We start from the raw sequence: 18414 nt of genomic DNA, 5'->3' as shown, positions 1-18414 counted from the left end.
ACCATACTTTTGGCTAAAAAAGTCATTTTTTTATTATGCAATAAAGATGTCACCATAATATTAATTCAGAATCAAGAACGCCGTGTTATGTGACAAGATAAAATCCATGACAATATTCTGATTAGCTGATAATACCGTGATAATGACATTAGTTGTCTCTTTGTTTTAACATTCATCCTCCAGCAGCCTATATTAATCCTGCCTCCCCCCTGTATGTGTCTCCCATTCTGTTTCTCACAGACACAAACACACAGCCATGTACAATCTAAGAAGAACAAAAATCTTGCTCTCAACATTGTTTCTAACTTCAATCCTTTTCCTAAGCCTACTCTTTTCAAAACCACATTTCAAAAACTCAAACTCAAAAAGCCCAAAAATCCATTTCCAAAACCACATTCAAAAACAGTTTCTAGAAACAGCCCATTGGGCATGCCAAGACACACTCTACAAATCCCTCTGCCTCTCCACCCTCGCCACCTTCCCCAATCTTGCCTCCAAAACCCTCCCGCAAATCATCTCCTCCACCGTCTCCCACACCGTGTTGGAAGTCAAAGCCTCCTCCTCCAACTGCACCAGCATCAAAAAGCAGTTCAGCAAAAAGCTCAGCTCGCTTCAGCAGTGGGCTCTCGACGACTGCCTTGAGCTCCTCGACAACACAATCGACGAGCTCAAGTCAGCCATCTCCGACCTCTCCCCCAACAAAACACTCAACTCCAACCGCTACTACGACTTGAAAGCCCTACTCAGTGCTGCAATGACCAACCAGGACACGTGTCTCGATGGGTTTAGTGCTAACGGCACTGCTCCTCGGAGTAGCAATGTGGGAATTGTGAGGAGCGAAATTGAAGGTAGAATAAATACAATCTCACAGCACGTTAGCAATGCGCTCGTTATGCTTAAGAAGATTCCGGGAGCTCACAAGTACGAGTACTCTGAGACGATGAAGTCCGAGATGTTCCCCGACTTCGGACCTGCCAAAAAGAAGTTCCCGACTTGGGTTTCATCGAAAGATCGAAGGTTGTTGCAGTCCTCGACGAACGAGACAAAGTACGATTTGGTGGTGGCCAAGGACGGCACTGGAAACTTCACTACCATCAGCGAGGCCGTCGATGTGGCTCCTAATTCAAGCGCAACCAGGTAATATTTTACATAATTAATTTTGGGCTAAGTGCGATTAGGTTATAGATAACGATATTTTGTACTGATTTTTACACACTCGCTTTATTTTCTTATCATTAATTTTCTTACCGCGTGCGATAATTATTACATTTTTTTTTATACAAATGATAGTCTTGTTTGAACTACCTTAAATTGTGACAAGAAAATTAAAACCCTAGTACATATAAGAAGTACATACGCTCTAAACAATGTAACCGCACTGCCGTACATAATCGCTATCTTTGTATGCGTAGGTTTGTGATATACATAAAGGCCGGGGCATATTTTGAGAATGTGGAGGTTGTGAAGAAGAAGACAAATCTGATGTTTTTGGGAGATGGGATTGGAAACACGATTGTCAAAGCCAGCCGGAATGTAGTGGATGGGTGGACTACTTTCCGATCAGCCACTGTCGGTGAGTATTTCTTTTTCTCTTCTTCTCAACTAGCTAGCTAGTACTTCAAATTATTAGGTTGCAAACTTTTGAAATCAATACCAAAATAGAAAAAACAAAAAAAAAAAGTCAGATCTTTCAGTGTGTTCAAAACATGAGTCAGTAAACCACGTATCACTGTAAAAATGGTAAGATACTTATGTTAAAAAATTATCAACTTAAAACATAAAATTCCCCTCCACTTATATAATGACACAAAATGTACCATATGTGTTCCGAGCACAGCAAAAAATCTCTCCTTAAGTCAATTGTATGTATGACTCGTATTATAATTGTAGGACCATATGCATCGATACATATATATTCTCAGCCACAAAAGAGCCAAAAACAAATTCCTTAAAAAACAAATTCCTTAAATTCCATATACGTACATTCTAATAAACAAGAGCATAGTACTTTCCACACCATCGAGATTTGGAGTTGGTTTCAACTTGTGCTGAGAGGTTTTGAATTTCAAATATTGCAACCTAAAGTTATGAAATTTGACAAAGTTACGCATTTTGTTAAGTTGACGGTCTGGTTAATTATTTGAAGTAATAGCGTTGGATCTACTCTTAATATGCCATCAATGTGTTCGATATATGTAGCATGCATGGTTAGTGTGGTTACTGCATTGTCACTTTAACAATTAACAGTTGGCCGTACACACTCACCTAATATAAGGCGTAAATTGGTGATATGTCAAAACATTGAGGTGTAACGTGAAAAATTGAAATAGTGTGATCAATTATATGAAATTGACTCGAAACTTTGATAACGTAAAATGTACTTGGCTCAAGAAAGAATTAGTCAAACTCTCCATGATTAAATTACTTCTTAAATATGTAACAGTAACTTGCTATAAAGGAGCTTAGTTAAGGGTGTAATCATTGAGATTAAACTTGATTAAACTTTTGAATTAAAGGGCGATGGATATCTGAGTAGGATTTTAGCCACATTTTTAAGTGTCGGTGGCTCAGGTCAGGACCCTACTTTGGTCATTATTTTGCCCGTGTTGCGTGGATCAATTTGTCGGACAAAAGATTATCATCATTTTACTCTTCTAAAATCAATGATACAAGAACTAAAGATTCAGCTGATATATATATATCTATCTTTTCATGCAAGTAGTATTACTTTAAACTATATTAACAAGAAATTGTATCTGTAACACAGTGGTTTGAAGGTAAATGACCTAACTACAGCGGTGGAGTCAAAATTTTAACTTAAAAAGAGCCCAAAAATCTCAACATGAAATGCTATTATGATCTTACAAAAATTACTATGTCGTGTGGTAAGCAACTAACCACCGTCGTTTAGGTCTAATATGGTCATCCTCATCACCCTCTTCTTGAAACCTAAACCCCAAACCTCTCTTTCTTCCTCTCTCCCATTTTACCTCTCTTCTTCCACTGATCCTCATACCAAAGTCCTCTTCAAAGCTCACAAGCAACAAATTGTCTGAACTTTATAGGAGCCACCAACCTCAAATCAAACACGATAAAAGAAATTAAAGTAAAAACGTTGGTTGGGGCCCCGAACTTACGGAAAATCTTAAATATCATAAGTATCTAAATTTTTCTACCTAACAACCAAAATAATTTATCACTTGTAGCAGATATATTATTATAGAATATTACGTATTAGCAATGCAGATAAACTATGGCCTAAAAACAGTTGTAACCAACCGTCGTCATTGCTTTGATTTGGTTCCCTGAGCCCTCGTGAGCTGGTCCCATCTATCCTTTATCCTTTTCGACCTCTTCATGTTTCTCGTGAGTCATATGTCATATGTGTGGACTAGACGTATTCTTAGTTTTTGGACAAGAACATTGTCCAAAACCATATGGATATGGAATCCGGATTCAGATGAAGAAATTTTCAAATTTCAAAACAATATGGATATGAAAACCGGATTCGGATCAAGTATACGTAGGTTTCACATTATACTTCATAATTTAATAACTAGAAGATAGCAGCTAAAAATATTCCAAAAAAGTTACTAGGCACTCCAAACAGATATAAAAAATAAAAAATAAAAACACTACAAATAGCAACACTTTACATGAAAACCAATTAATTAGATTAACTAGGTAATAGTCTCTAATTCGTGACTTCCCTAATTTCAAGTAAATGTACTATCACAACAAAGCTTATTCACTTGTACAACAAAAGTCGAAGTCAAAACTAAGGGAGAAAAAAATTTTAATATTCACGTATTAGTAAATAAAAGATTAAACAACAAATTAGTAAAATAATAGCGTTAGTATGTTAAATAGTTTGTTGTAAGTGGAGAGAAAATCAATAAAAATTGAATCCGCAACATAATACTTAAGCATTATTGATTTTCGTTATTGTAGTAAAGTGTTATGTGCAAGTAAACACATCATTAGTAAAATAGTGAATTGGCTTTTAATTGGGCCATGGACCGTGTATGATTTTCTCTAACCCTACTAAGATGGGCAATGAATAAGCATGTCCTCAGGAGCCATAATACTTTCTTCTTTTCTTTTCTTTTTTTCCAATTTAATTCAACTATCCGTTTTCTGATCCGTTTCTGAAATGGGCTTTTTTTTTCAGCTGTGGTAGGAGACGGATTCATCGCCAAAGGAATCACATTCGAAAACGGAGCCGGCCCAAGTAAACACCAAGCAGTCGCCTTAAGAAGCGGCGCCGACTTTTCCGCATTCTACAAGTGCAGCTTCGTCGGCTACCAAGACACCCTCTACGTCCACTCCCTCCGCCAGTTCTACCGCGAATGCGACGTCTACGGCACTGTCGACTTTATCTTCGGCAACGCCGCCGTCGTCCTCCAGAACTGCAACCTCTACGCCCGCAAGCCGAACGAGAACCAGAAAAACATCTTCACCGCCCAGGGAAGAGAGGACCCGAACCAGAACACCGGGATTTCGATCCTGAATTGCAAAGTCACGGCCGGGTCGGATTTGATTCCGGTGAAATCGAATTTTACAACGTATCTGGGCCGTCCGTGGAAGGAGTATTCGAGGACCGTTTATCTGAAATCGTATATTGATGATTTGGTGGACCCCGCTGGATGGTTGGAGTGGAACGGGTCGTTTGCGTTGAGTACGTTATATTATGGGGAGTATTTGAACCGTGGACCCGGTTCGAATACGAGTGCGAGGGTGACGTGGCCGGGTTATCGGGTCATTAATAGTTCGGTTGAGGCAAGTCAGTTCACTGTAGGAGAATTTATACAGGGAAGTGACTGGCTCAATTCTACTAATATTCCTTATTTTCTTGGTTTGACTAGTTGAGACATTGAGAAAACATACTAGCGTACACTTTTTTAGAATGTCACGGCATCATCTCGGGCTAATAGTGTGATCTACAGTGTAGTCATGCGTGTTCTGCTTTCATATATCAATGTTGTTGAGTAGGCGCTCAAATTCATAATTATTAGCATTTTTATGAGTTAATTCTAAAACCCGAATGCATATAAGATTGGCATGATCTTTGACGTAAGTACATCGACTTCGAATTTGTAGAGTCTTCAAAGATTGCGTACCAAATGGAAATCGACTTCAAAGTTTCAAGGGTTTTACGTAACTCCAAATTACAATGTGCATTCAATATTCAAAGTAAGCAGATCGGTTTTATTGAAAGGGTTTTATGGGTGGTTTGGGAGTGAGGTACTTAAAAAAAAAAAAAAAACACCCATGAAAAAAAGCTGTGAGAGTTTTAGGTGTTTGGTAAACTGAAAAAAAAATGGCTTATTTTGGAATCTGCTGTGAGAATAAGCTGAAATCAAAGGAAAAAACAGAAGCTGCTATTTGCAGCTTTGGAAAACTGGTTTTTTTTCAAAGCACACGGAGCTACAGTGCTCCTTTAATGAAAAGACCCACTATCAGACTGTTTTTCTTGGGGTGTGATATCCACACACCCCTTTTTACTTCTCCCACACCTTTTTGGTTTTCGGCCGTCGGATCGGATGAATTGAAGAAGATCAACGGACAGAAATTAACAAGGGGTGTGTGAGAAGTAAAAAGGGGTGTATGGATAGCACACCCCTTTTTCTTTTCCAAAAACACTTTTACAAAAAAGTTTACCAAACAATTTGCTGATTTATTTCACAGCCGCTTATTCTCATAGCACAGCCGCTTATTCTCACAGCAGTTTTTTTTCAAAACACAGCAATACCAAACCAGCCCTTAGTTTGAGGTTGAAGCGATGCTACTATCGAGAAAAAAACCTCGCATGCTTGGTTGCATGTAACGAATGTCTTACATTTGCAATATCATATCAACAGTAAATATAAAGCGTATGTGAGATGCGTGTTGCATGTAGTGAGTCGTGCGAGTTCTTTTCTATAGTATCTGCATTTGTGAGTTCATAAAAGAATTACAGCATAATTCAAGCAGGAAAACCGTGAATGGTGGGATCCCAGGAATTTAGATCTTTCCCAAACTTTAGTGTTCCGAGCCTAAAAATTAGAAATTTTGAGCCCTTAATTTGTGTGAAAGAGAAATCCAAGCCTTAATTTATGTGAGATGAATCAGTGAAATGAGTTAATATCATATTCAATTTGAGTTGTTCAAATTACTTAGTCTTAAGACTCTAGACAATGAGATTCAGAGTTAATCTCTGACCCCATTTGGAGAATGATGAAAGGTGAGCTGAGAAATACAATTTGGAAGAGGAGGGGGCCGCAATGATGAAAATGGTTGCACCACATGCCTGCATGCTCTGGTTAGACCTGCTTTTCCCACTAAATTACAATCTTAGTGTCAATCGAGGTCTTTAAAATTTTCTAATGTATATTTATTTAGGGGTTCTAGAAAAGAATTGACAAGCCATAGACATGACAAGATTTGGAGAAGAAAAGTAAGTTTTATGCCATGACAAGAGTAGCCTCTTTTATTTACTTTTTGGTGGTGAAGTCTTCTTTTTCCCCTTTAAGATTTATTGCTCAATATTAACCCTTTCCAAACCCAGAAAAAATAATAATAATAAATAAATAAAAACTTTGCTCAACGGATAGGTGCATGCAACAGCATGAAACTTCTACTTACTAGATGTCAGTCGCATTGTTGCTATGTTAAGCTAATCACAATTAGGGATGAGCAACGGTTATTGCAGACGGGTAACCGCGATTATTTACCCATAACCGTTTATACTCATACCCATATAACCGTTTACCCGTTGGGTAATTGCCTAAACGGTTATACTTATACCTATAACCGTTTATAAATGGTTAACCATACATATAACCGCATACTCATTTAACCGTAACCGTTTAATACCCGTTTACCCATTTATCCTTTTTAACCCGTTTATATTTCTTTTTTTACCATTACCTCTTTTTCACCCGTCTACATGTTTTTTAACAACTTGAAAATTTAAAAAAAAAATTGTCATAATTTTTTTTTTTTTTTACAATTAAACACCGTTATAGGTACATTCATCATACATTTCCATATTTTAATTTTTTAAGTCCTTATATCATTCCAATAATTGAAATAATAGTTTACAGATGATATTTTTAACTGTTACCAATGAAGATAAATATAATATTTGCCAAGTATTATTGAGTTACAAAATTGTTTAGAAGACATTTCTGTCAAAGCATTTTTGTCAATTTCACGGTTACCCGCAAAGAATTTAAATTAATTTGGCCAATTCCTTGATGATGAGAATCATCATTCCTGTAGCAGTGTTATTGAGAGAATGACCGATGAATTCCTTGCTAATTTATTGGGTGCTAAGTATTATTGGATCGAGAACATGATTTGTGTTAGTTTTACATATATAAAATAAATGGGTAAACGGTTACCCGTTTATAACCGCAGTTAATACCCATAACCGTCCATTTAAATTTCGCGGGTAAACGATTATACCCATAACCGTTTATTTATATAAACAGTTACCCATAACCGTAACCGTTTAATTTAAATAAGCGGGTAACCGCGGTTACCCATAATCAATGAGTATTTGCCCATTCCTAATCACAATACCTAAGTCCACATGCATAGTAATATGACTAATGATCGACTTTCAATATCGTCAACAACATCAGGTGCACGAAAATTTTCTCGTAGAATATAAAGACTCAAAAGAATTAATTAACCTGCTATGACCAAATATCATTACTGCAGAGCTGGATGATTAGCTCCAAGACATTTATTAAGGATTAGAAACTTATTGAAGAGGGCACGTTGAAATCGACTGGAGGATTAGAAACTTGTTGAAGAGGGCATGTTGAAATCGACTGGAGAGCCCTACACATCCGATTTCGTTTTTATGAAACTTCATTAACCCTAATCTACAAGGATGGAGTTAGTGTAGGCCTAGGGGGTGGATGCCCCCACTCATCTAAAAAAAAATGTATGGTTGCGTTCCAATCCTCAATAACTAGCCTTAATTAAACTACAATTAAAAAAATTGGTAGGCAACTAAACTAGTCTACCGTTTTTGGATCCCAATCCTACCTGATGACAATTTAATTAACAATTAATTTAATTGTGCCTCCCCGATTTTCTAACCCTAGGTTGTTAATCCACACAAAACTTATCTCACCACATATGGCAAAGCAATTCCAGTCCTTAACTTCTCCATATTTTTCCTCCTCTTTCATTCAGCCAAAACTCAATTAAATTTGGAGTGTTATAGACAGTTGGAGTTCAAGTAATCAATTATCAAAATTCAACACAAGAATTTTACTCCACAAGGTATTTTATACGGCTTTACTTTATTAATTTGTTTTTGGCATTTCAATTTAAAATTTAGCTTTCTAATTTAGAGATCAATGGATGAATGATAACATGATTACTTTTATATAAAGAGATATGGTATTGATAATGATATTGTTATGCAATGCTTTCAAAACATGAAAACGATTCGAGGAATATTATAATATGTTGTATAAAAACCTTTATGGATTAATATATTAGTGTTTTGGTCAATAAATTCTTGAGATTTTTAATTTTAATTTTATTGTTTGAGGATGCAGCCGCTCATATAAATCTCTGGCTTCGTCCCTGCTAATCTAACTGATTAAATAATTTGAATTCTAAAAGACAAAGGAAAAATATGTATATGAAGGGTTTGATTGCATATGCATGCATCATGCAAGATGATCAAGCAAATGTGTATGTTGAATAAAGTAAAAAGTCCCATATTGGGCGATGCATGAGTGATGCGGAAGGTGATGAAGATGAACATGCATGAATGTATGCTTGAGTTTATCATGTGGGGAGGGGCACCACCACGTGATGATACAAATAAGCCCATTGCCAGAAACATGCTCTCTCGCACTCACCCGTCAAATCTGGGCCATCGGTTTCTGACCTAGAAGAAAAACTGAACAAGCTCCATTATTGGATAGATAGATAGATCAACATCTATTCTTTTCCCGTGATTGTTAATTCCCTTTCATCCAACCTCTTTACTCTTACACTTTATGTTCGACCACATAAAACTTGTAACTTAATAAAGATTCATTTAATTTAGATTTTTGTGCATGTCACGCCATGTTTTTAACTTAAAGAAAGATATGGTGTGCTGAGAAAATTCTAATTATACTTAACTTTCTTCACTTGATCTTATTGGAAAATATTATTATTTAAGTTTACTTTAATGTTTGTTTTCTGCGTTTAGCCCGTTAGCATTAGAGTTTCAGTTTCTTACCTTTTAGAGTTATGGTTAGTTTATTATAAATAGCATGTTTGTTATTCATTTAAGAATAAGTTAGTTACGATGTAGCTTCTTGGGATTTTGTAGCCGTTTCGGCTTTCTTATTTGTTTAATAATATTCTTATTATTTTGTAGTATTGGTTATCGCGTACTCTAATATTCAACTTTGATCTTATTTATTAATATGCTTGATTATTTAACATATTTAACGTATAAAAAAGTCATTTAGGTTTTGGATAATTTAATACTTAAAATCCAAATTATCGAAGTGATTAATCAATACTCGACTATACTCCTAAATTTTCTAAGGTCTCTTTGTGTTGAAATATCGCACAACGGCAAGATGAAGGAGAAAAGAAGAGTTAAAATATTCTAAACTCTACTCTAATTATTACTAAAGTCTTTTGTGATAAAACCTCACATTTGTCGGACTGTGCAAGTGGTAATTAACAAATTATGAATAATATCGTTATTGTTGAAAGTGAGCATTTACCTCTCTCTCTAATAATTTGACACATTGTACATCCTAAAAATAACTAATCTTTTCATAAACGAGATCAAAGTTGAAGAAAGAACATCAGACCTCATGCTTTTCTTTAATAAAAAAAAAGGAAAACTAATAAAAATGGCTTGAAAACTTTGAGTTTTAACTATAAAGACAAAATAAAGGGTAAAGTGAATAGTACCATGATTGATTTTTTAGTGTAAAAATATGGTTTTTCGTTAAAATGAACAGAAGCAAGAGCTTTTCGTTAAAGCTCTCTAAAACAAACCATATTCCTTTATGACTACACATATGCTCTAGAATATGTAGGCTTCATATTATCTTTTGTTTTAGTTTGATTCTTGACAAGAGTTGGATTCTGTTTATATAGCTTCTAAAGTTGCTTCTGAACTTTTGGCATTGAGTTTTCAGTGGCACACTCTAAAGAGATATACACCACATGAGTTCTCTATCGTAAAAAGCAACACTCTTCTAAACTCTTTGCATTGCTCCAAATTTCTCCAACTATATATTTCAGCTCCAACAATATCAATGACATTGCAGTAAGCCGGCTTTGAACTAGGGTTTAGTTACAATACAAACATTTGAAAATACTATTATAATGACATTATATTTACATTGACACATACACAAAATGATGAGTCATTTGTAAATATTATCTAGTACGTGATTGTATCCTAAAAAATCTATGAAACTAAGCAAAATCCGTCGGTGCATGTCAGTAGTAGTAGTACTAGATAGAATTGATACTGTTCCTTCTATATGTGAACTCGATTTGGATTGATGGGCTGATATTGGTATTATGTGAATTAGGGATCAGAATTTAGAACAAGAAGTTATCATATTTCTCGATAAAAGTGTGTTCCATCCCAAAAACTAGAACTAGTACATATATTTATGCTTGGGACGGATGGGGCTTTGTTGACCGTTGTGCGACTGAATCGCAGAACTCAAAGAAGTTCACGTTTTAAGTCACAACTTTTCTCTGACTGCATATTTCATTTAAATATCCAATTCGAAGAACCCATCTTTTATATGTTCATCACCTTTTCTGAATCTCTGTAAATTTAGATTCTAACAGTAAGGGAAACTGGAGCATAGTTCAATCGTAACTTGTATGGTAACCATAGGAATTGAAACAGTGTTCAATATCACATTATCATATAATAATACTTCACTCATTCCTCATTTCACCGTACAATAAGGATCATTCATACTATTCGTTCTCATTATCATCGTTTAAAGATATTTTCTTTAATATATTTTCTCGATTTGAAGACCGTTTTGTCATCTATATTATTCGAAGAAATTGACGATTCATCATGAAATTGCTACATGTTATCATAAGTGTAAATTTGTTTGACAGGTGACAAAATAGACTCAAAATCGAACTAATCATTCTAGCAATAATTTTCAGGTAATGATAACGGGAATGACGATTATGATTATCCTTATAATCTAGTGAAATGATGTTAGTGTCCTCCTCTCCGGAAATGAAAAGTATTGTCCTTTATTATTTTTTGGAACAAAAAGCAGTTATCATCAAGTACTCTCTTGATTAATTAAGTATATATAAATATATTCAAGTTAACTAGAGTAATGTACTCACCATATGTACTCTGATCCGAAACTCACTATTTATAAATTAGATTAGGTTAGAATAAGATTCTTATGATCAATATCTCCAAGGTAGTAAATTTGCTTCTTAAACTAGCTGCATAGCTACCTTGGTGTAGCTTCAATGATATTTGTCTGTTTGGATGGAGATCCATTTTGGATCTCTGTGTTCAGAGCTCGCAAACCGAGAGACCTAGATCACTCAATTTTTATCTTATGGTTATGGCCCCCATTAGTTCACCACATTGGCTTACTTCACAAAAATCCAAGAACTTGAATTACCTAAATCTCTCTCTCTTGAACAGTTCAGGTCTCTCTATTCAAGGCCTCTAAACACAAAGGTCTAGAGTTGAACTCAATCCAATGTGTTTTAGCTTTGATAACAACATGGTCATAAATTCCAAGTACTTCCCCACTGCAAAAGAATTGCTTAAGCAAAAAGAGAAAATATTTTGCACACTACTTTATAAGGTACTCTTGATGTGAGAAAATCAAAGTAGGAGTCTTTTAGTTTCCAAAGCTCAAAAGATTTGAGAGCATTTCTGGTACGTTTTGCATCTGATGCCTATTGCAAACAATGGTTGATAGGCTTTGAAATTAAGGTTAAAGGAAAGGTACTTGTCATAAGTTCAAAAACCAAACCGACTCACTGAACTTGTACTGTAATTTCTTGATAAGTAAGTAAACACCCAAAAAGAGGTTATTTCAGCATCACTGCAAATATAGCGGAAATCCAGAAGTAAAAAAAAAAGAGATAAACTTACATATATTCAAATTTTATTGTGTTAGATATCTCAAAGACTCAAATGATTATGCAACTATGTGCATTTTAAATATATTGGTTTATGTCATTGAGATCTTATTTCAAACCAATATTGCAATGTTGTGGAGGAAAGTCAAAATGCATATCATTGCATTATTTTTTTGAGATACACACAGTGGTGTACCTGGTGTAGATAAGTCGTTATTCATTTGACCAATCTCGTTCATAAATATAGAGGGAAACTACAGAAGAGTAGAGAAAAACTTATGTGGATGACAGTATCTCAAGTCAATTATATTGTGTCAAACATTTTAACTTTTTTAACATGATAATGTATTATTAGTTTGAATACAGCTACAATGACATTTCGTTGTAAAGGGAAAGGGCATGCACATTGCAGTGATTGCACGATGAACCATTACAAAGGCAAAAGTGCCTTACAAGAGAATCCAATTTTAATTAACACAAAGCAAAAGCCGTTATTGGAGGATGTGGAGAGTTAACTAAGATTAAGACCTAGCATGGTTAAACAGAGGAGGCCAGAAGCTTGCAGCCTTTGCAGTTTATAAATACAGAGGGAGGAGAGAAGGAAGAGGTGTCTGCTTCTTCTCGCTGCGGCTTTGCAGGTTGGCCGTTGGCTTGTTAGTTGGCCTGCATTGTTCTTTCTTCTACTTTTACTCCCCAAAAATGGCTTTTTCTCCCACACTTGGACTCCTCCTCCTCTCCTGTTCCACCACTCTCCTCCTCCTCTGCAATGCCAACCCCATTCCCGGCTACCACCGCAACCCAATCTACCGCCACCATCGCTCCGCCAGCCACAACTACAGAGATGCCCTCACCAAGTCCATCCTCTTCTTCGAAGGCCAGAGGTCCGGAAAGCTCCCTCCTAACCAGAGGGTTTCTTGGAGGAGAGACTCTGGCCTCTCCGACGGCGCCGCCGCACACGTATGCTAAAACCCACATTTTCTTTCCATTTTCCCGGCCTTTTCTCTTCTTGGTTTCGATCTGTACCTCAAATTATGAAGTGGGCTTTTACCATTTTACTGATTTATGTGTGATTTTTTGAAATGCAGGTTGATTTGGTTGGAGGATACTACGATGCAGGGGACAATGTGAAGTTTGGGTTTCCCATGGCTTTCACCGCCACCATGCTTTCATGGAGTGTGATCGAGTTCGGCGGGTTGATGAAGGGAGAGCTTGAGAATGCTAGGCAGGCTATCCGGTGGGCCACCGACTACCTCCTCAAAGCTACCGCGCACCCAGGCACCATCTATGTTCAGGTATTTTATTCCCCCACCCAAGCCATTGTTTCACATTTCTCTGGTTTTTCCCCCATTTTTTCTCAGAAATTACTAATTTCCTGAGGCGTTTTGTGGTAATTTTTGCAGGTTGGTGATGCGACCAAGGACCATGCTTGTTGGGAGAGACCAGAAGACATGGACACCCCAAGAACTGTGTTGAAGATTGACCAAAACACCCCTGGTTCTGAAGTTGCAGCTGAAACTGCTGCTGCTCTCGCTTCTGCCTCATTGGTCTTCAGAAGATGTGACCCATCTTACTCCAAGCTTCTGCTCAGGAGGGCCATGAGCGTGAGTTCAAAAAACCCAACTTTAAACTCCAACCAAAGAAAACAAAAAACCAAAAAACTGAGATCATGTTTCGCTTCTGGCTCTAGGTGTTTGCGTTTGCCGATAGGCACAGAGGCCTTTACAGCATCGGATTGAAGAAGTTTGTGTGCCCCTACTACTGTGATTACTCTGGCTATCAGGATGAGCTTTTGTGGGGTGCTGCTTGGCTGCACAAGGCCACCAAAAATCCCATGTATCTCAGCTACATTCAGCTTAACGGTCAGATCCTCGGCGCGGCGGAGTTCGATAACACGTTCGGATGGGATAACAAGCACGTCGGAGCACGAATCCTTCTTTCCAAGGTCCCATTTTTCTCAAAAATTTGTTTTCGATATCAAATTTTTCGTATTAGAAAAAATACTCCGACTACTATAACATGGGGTTTTGCTTTCACAGGCATTCCTCGTTCAAAAGGTGAGGTCACTCCATGAGTACAAAGGGCATGCAGATAGTTTCATCTGTTCAATCATTCCCGGAGCCTCTTACTCGGCCCAATACACTCCAGGTACTTTCTCTCTCTCTCTCTCTCTCTCTCTCTCTCTCTAAAAATCAATGGCAGAGTGGTCCTGTTTCAAACGGCTAATTTTGGTGTTTTTGGATGCAGGTGGTCTTCTGTTCAAGATGAATGACAGCAACATGCAGTATGTGACATCCACCTCGTTTCTGATCTTGAGCTACGCCAAGTATTTAACCCATTCCCGCCAGGTGGTTAACTGCGGCGGCACCGTCATCACCCCAATGTGGCTCCGAGCAATTGCCAAGAGACAGGTATGTCGCGATCGAGTTCGGATTGAACAATGTTACTCGTGTTTTTAATCGTGTCGTGTAGTGTCGCGTATTATCACTCGTAAATATCATGTTACAGACATTAATTTCTCTTGTTATACAAATTAATGTGAAAGTTAGAACATTGGTCCTAAATTTTGGTCTGATGGGAGCTTTGATTGTAGTGAGGAGTGGTCCCGAACTTGTTACAGTGTGAAACAATGACTAGTTTGAAAAATTAGAGTTTTAACGAAAAGCTCGCGATATTGTTTACTTTAACGAAAAATCATATTTTTATATTAAAAAATCAAACATGGTACTATTTATTTTACCATTTATTTTGTCCTTATCGTTAAAACTCAAAGTTTTTAAATCATTTTTATTAGTTTTCCTTTGAAAAATTCCGTTACAACTTCGGTTTGTTCAAATTGTGACGGTTTCAAAGAATACTTACGAATTTTCAATTTAAAAATTAAAGCTCGTTCAAAGACTAATATTCTAATTTTCTTTAAATTAATCAACTAGAGAATGATACTTACGCGGAGTTTAAAGTTTAACTTTCAAGCAAGTATATTTGTCTTAATTAATCTCTTTTTAATCATGTTTATGTTAATGATTTTTATCAGGTGGATTATTTGCTAGGAGACAACCCAATGAAGATGTCCTACATGGTGGGGTACGGCCCACGGTACCCACAGAGGATCCACCACAGGGGCTCATCCCTGCCGTCCGTCGCCGCACACCCGGCCAAGATCCAATGCTCGTCCGGATTCAGCGTGATGAGCTCCCAATCCCCTAACCCCAACATCCTGGTGGGGGCAGTGATCGGTGGGCCCGACCAGAACGACAAGTTCCCAGATCAACGGTCAGATTACGAGCAGTCGGAGCCAGCCACTTACATCAACGCACCCCTCGTAGGAACACTGACTTATCTTGCCCACTCATTTGGCCAGCTCTAAAGCTAAAAGCTTAAAGCTGAAAGCTGTTTCTGAGATTCTCCTCCAAGTCGTTAGGTGTTCAAGTTCTTAATTTAAACTAATTAATATTAAGCACTGTTTTTTAGTAGTAATTGGATGGAAAGTGCACGCGGTGATAGGGTCGAGAGGCAAATAGCCCCAAACTACGTGAGATTTTTTAGTGTGATCGTCACACGAGATGGTACACCACACGTCTCCATATATATTATAAGTTATGTGTGTTAAAATGTTAATAAGTTAAAAATTAAAATTTTTCACCACTTGCATAAAAACACGTGATGTATTATCTATATTTTCATCACAACTAAAAATTTCTCCCAAACTACGAAGCACAAATGGTCAAGGTCTAGCTGGTTCATATGTTAGGATTCATAATAATATTATTGATGTTGTAATTTCGTGACAGAAACGGAGTTTATATGTGAAAGTTTTATGGGCTCTAAGATTGACCATTGGGGTTACTTTTTGTCTCTTAATACTATTCTAATTGGGTAGCTTTGTTTGAGTGATTTGTCCTCTAGTAAACAACTAGCAATTACTTAGCATGACTTGGAATGAAACTTATTATGGGTAACCCGTTAACGAGTGAGGTCGCTATTGGTCATCTTTTAAGAATTCGATAAGATTTTGTTTACTAGATCTATACATTTGACATGAATTTTTTTTTTTTTTTTTTGCATGACCGTTAACCCAACATGATATGACATGACTTGTCAACCAATCTGGTCGTCATTGGGTTACCTAATACAAACCCGTTAAGATAATGAGTTTGACATAACATAACTCGTTAAGAGAATAAATATAATACAAAACAACACGAAAGCGACAAACATAACCCATTTACCAAGCGCTACTTAGAGATATGATAAAAAACTCTTGCTTTACTGATGTGGTCGGACACTGAAGTTTTTTTTCTTGGGAACTTTAACGAAAAGCTCCCGGTACTGTTCACTTTAACGAAAAACTACATTTTTACACTAAAAAGTCAATCCTGGTACTATTCACTTTACCCTTTATTTTGTCCTTATTATTAAAACTCAAAGTTTTCAAGCCTTTTTCATTAGTTTTCCTTTTTTTCTTTGATTCAAATTAACCGAAGTTGAATATGGATCCATAACTACCAATACTATTATTATAGTCTAGTGTCATTCCCGTTATTAAGTAAGAGATGTTTAGTTGTGTCATTTTATTAAAAATACATATAGGTAAATAGGTCCATCAAATGGTTTTTTTTTTTTTTTTTTTTTTATAAATATAGTTGGATGGGATGTTGTCCCCAAGGAGCTAAATAAAAGTAAGAATCCAAAGACAAACATTTGGAGTTAGATAATTACAAATTATTTATCAACGATTGTCCCAAAAACAATGGTCCCAAATTATTTTTCTCATGATAGCAATGCTGGAGTGGAACAGACTTTATGGTCAAATTTATTAAAAAATAAAAAAACCCGACAATAAGGCTTGTTTGGATTCAAAGCACATGACTTAACAATTATACTTTATTTCCTTCCAAAAAAAAAAAAACAATTATACTTTATAGTTTAATAAGAAAAAACACAATCAAGAACAATGAGAATGGGTGGCAGTGGATAATGTAATGCCCAACTGATAAGTGATTAAATATTTTACCGTGGATAACTACTTTAGTGGTAAACGAGTAAATATTTGACCATTAAAATAAAAACTTTTTAGTCAACATGATATTTGAGATTGACCATTAAATATTTGAGACAAAAACATCATGAATTTAACATAAATTTTTCATGAAAAGATAAAAACGATTGACAATAGCCAAATTCAGAAATCATTTTTATCGATATTTAATATTAGCAACGAAAGTAAAAAGTTATGCATATCCAATGACTATTCTACCTTTTGACAAAAAAAAAAAATGACTATTCTACCTAATTTAACATTTAAAAAAAAATGAATGGAGAAAAAGAAAAACACGGAAGGAAGATCAAGAAACAAGATTGTTTGGTCAAAAAAGCTGTTTGCATAAGCATGTAGCTTGTCAGATATGGTCAGATGTCAGAAATGCGTGTAAAGCACCAGAAAGTAGAAAAAAATTTAGTTGTGACGAGAACATAAACAGTACACCACTTGTTTTAATAAGAATAGTGGGAAATTTTATTTTTTAAGTTATTTTCTTTTTAACACACATATCTCACTATTTATTTAGTAATACGTGATGTACCATCTTGTGTACTGATCACACTGAAAAATCTCTAGAAAGTGGTCATTCTGAATCCTAACAGAGAGTATACGAGATGTCACATGCCTGCTATGCTGAGCTTCTGCGGCTAGGGTCAACAACGATTTATTGGTTTGAAATGTTAAGAAGGCGGTGTATTTATTTTAGGTAAGTTGTTAATTTGTTGTTGTTAAGGTGAGGATACCAGTTAGCAGGTTAGTTGAAACTCAAAAGGAAATCCCAAGGAACCAAATAAAATTCCCAAATGAGGCATCGGATTGGGTCAGTTGAACCGCATGAAGAGAGGACCGAAAAGACTCAACTAGTGGCTTCGCCACAATAGTTCACCTTTTCGAGGACCGAACCCAGAAACATTTCAACCTTCTCGTAGACACCATCGTAAGATAGGGTATTGAATCAATTAAATGGTGTAGTAAACCTTGAAATGCTATTACACAGCTCAATCAATCATATCGGCCCAATGATAGGTATTTATAGAGAATTTGTGCTAGATATGCGTTTGTTATGTGGCCGAAAAACTGAATGTATGCATTCTTCATCTGACGATTGGAAAATGATGAAAAATAAGGAAAACTAATGAAAATGACTTAAAAATTTAAGTTTTAACAATAAGGATAAAATAAAAAGTAAAGTGAATAGTACGAGAATTGATTTTTTAGTGTTAAAATGTGATTTTTCGTTGAAATGAACAATACCGAAA

The 18414-nt window shown here is 36.2% G+C and overlaps 2 protein-coding genes across 2 annotated transcripts; both read left to right on the top strand.

Annotated features, from left to right (window-relative positions):
* Positions 1-212: 212 nt before the first annotated feature.
* LOC126591296 (pectinesterase-like) lies at positions 213-5008 on the top strand. Its single transcript, XM_050256947.1, has 3 exons — positions 213-1137; positions 1413-1573; positions 4172-5008. The coding sequence occupies exons 1-3, from the start codon at positions 257-259 to the stop codon at positions 4867-4869; spliced, it is 1740 nt and encodes a 579-aa protein (XP_050112904.1). The 5' UTR covers positions 213-256; the 3' UTR covers positions 4870-5008.
* A 7567-nt stretch (positions 5009-12575) lies between these two features.
* Positions 12576-15591, top strand: LOC126591300 (endoglucanase 17-like). Its single transcript, XM_050256953.1, has 7 exons — positions 12576-13074; positions 13203-13409; positions 13518-13718; positions 13805-14059; positions 14154-14262; positions 14362-14525; positions 15149-15591. The coding sequence occupies exons 1-7, from the start codon at positions 12817-12819 to the stop codon at positions 15479-15481; spliced, it is 1527 nt and encodes a 508-aa protein (XP_050112910.1). The 5' UTR covers positions 12576-12816; the 3' UTR covers positions 15482-15591.
* The last annotated feature ends 2823 nt before the right edge of the window (positions 15592-18414 follow it).

The sequence above is a fragment of the Malus sylvestris genome, chromosome 11 (genome assembly GCF_916048215.2).
Source record: "Malus sylvestris chromosome 11, drMalSylv7.2, whole genome shotgun sequence".
Taxonomy (NCBI): Eukaryota; Viridiplantae; Streptophyta; class Magnoliopsida; order Rosales; family Rosaceae; genus Malus; species Malus sylvestris.
This window is presented reverse-complemented; position numbering and strand designations above follow the sequence as displayed.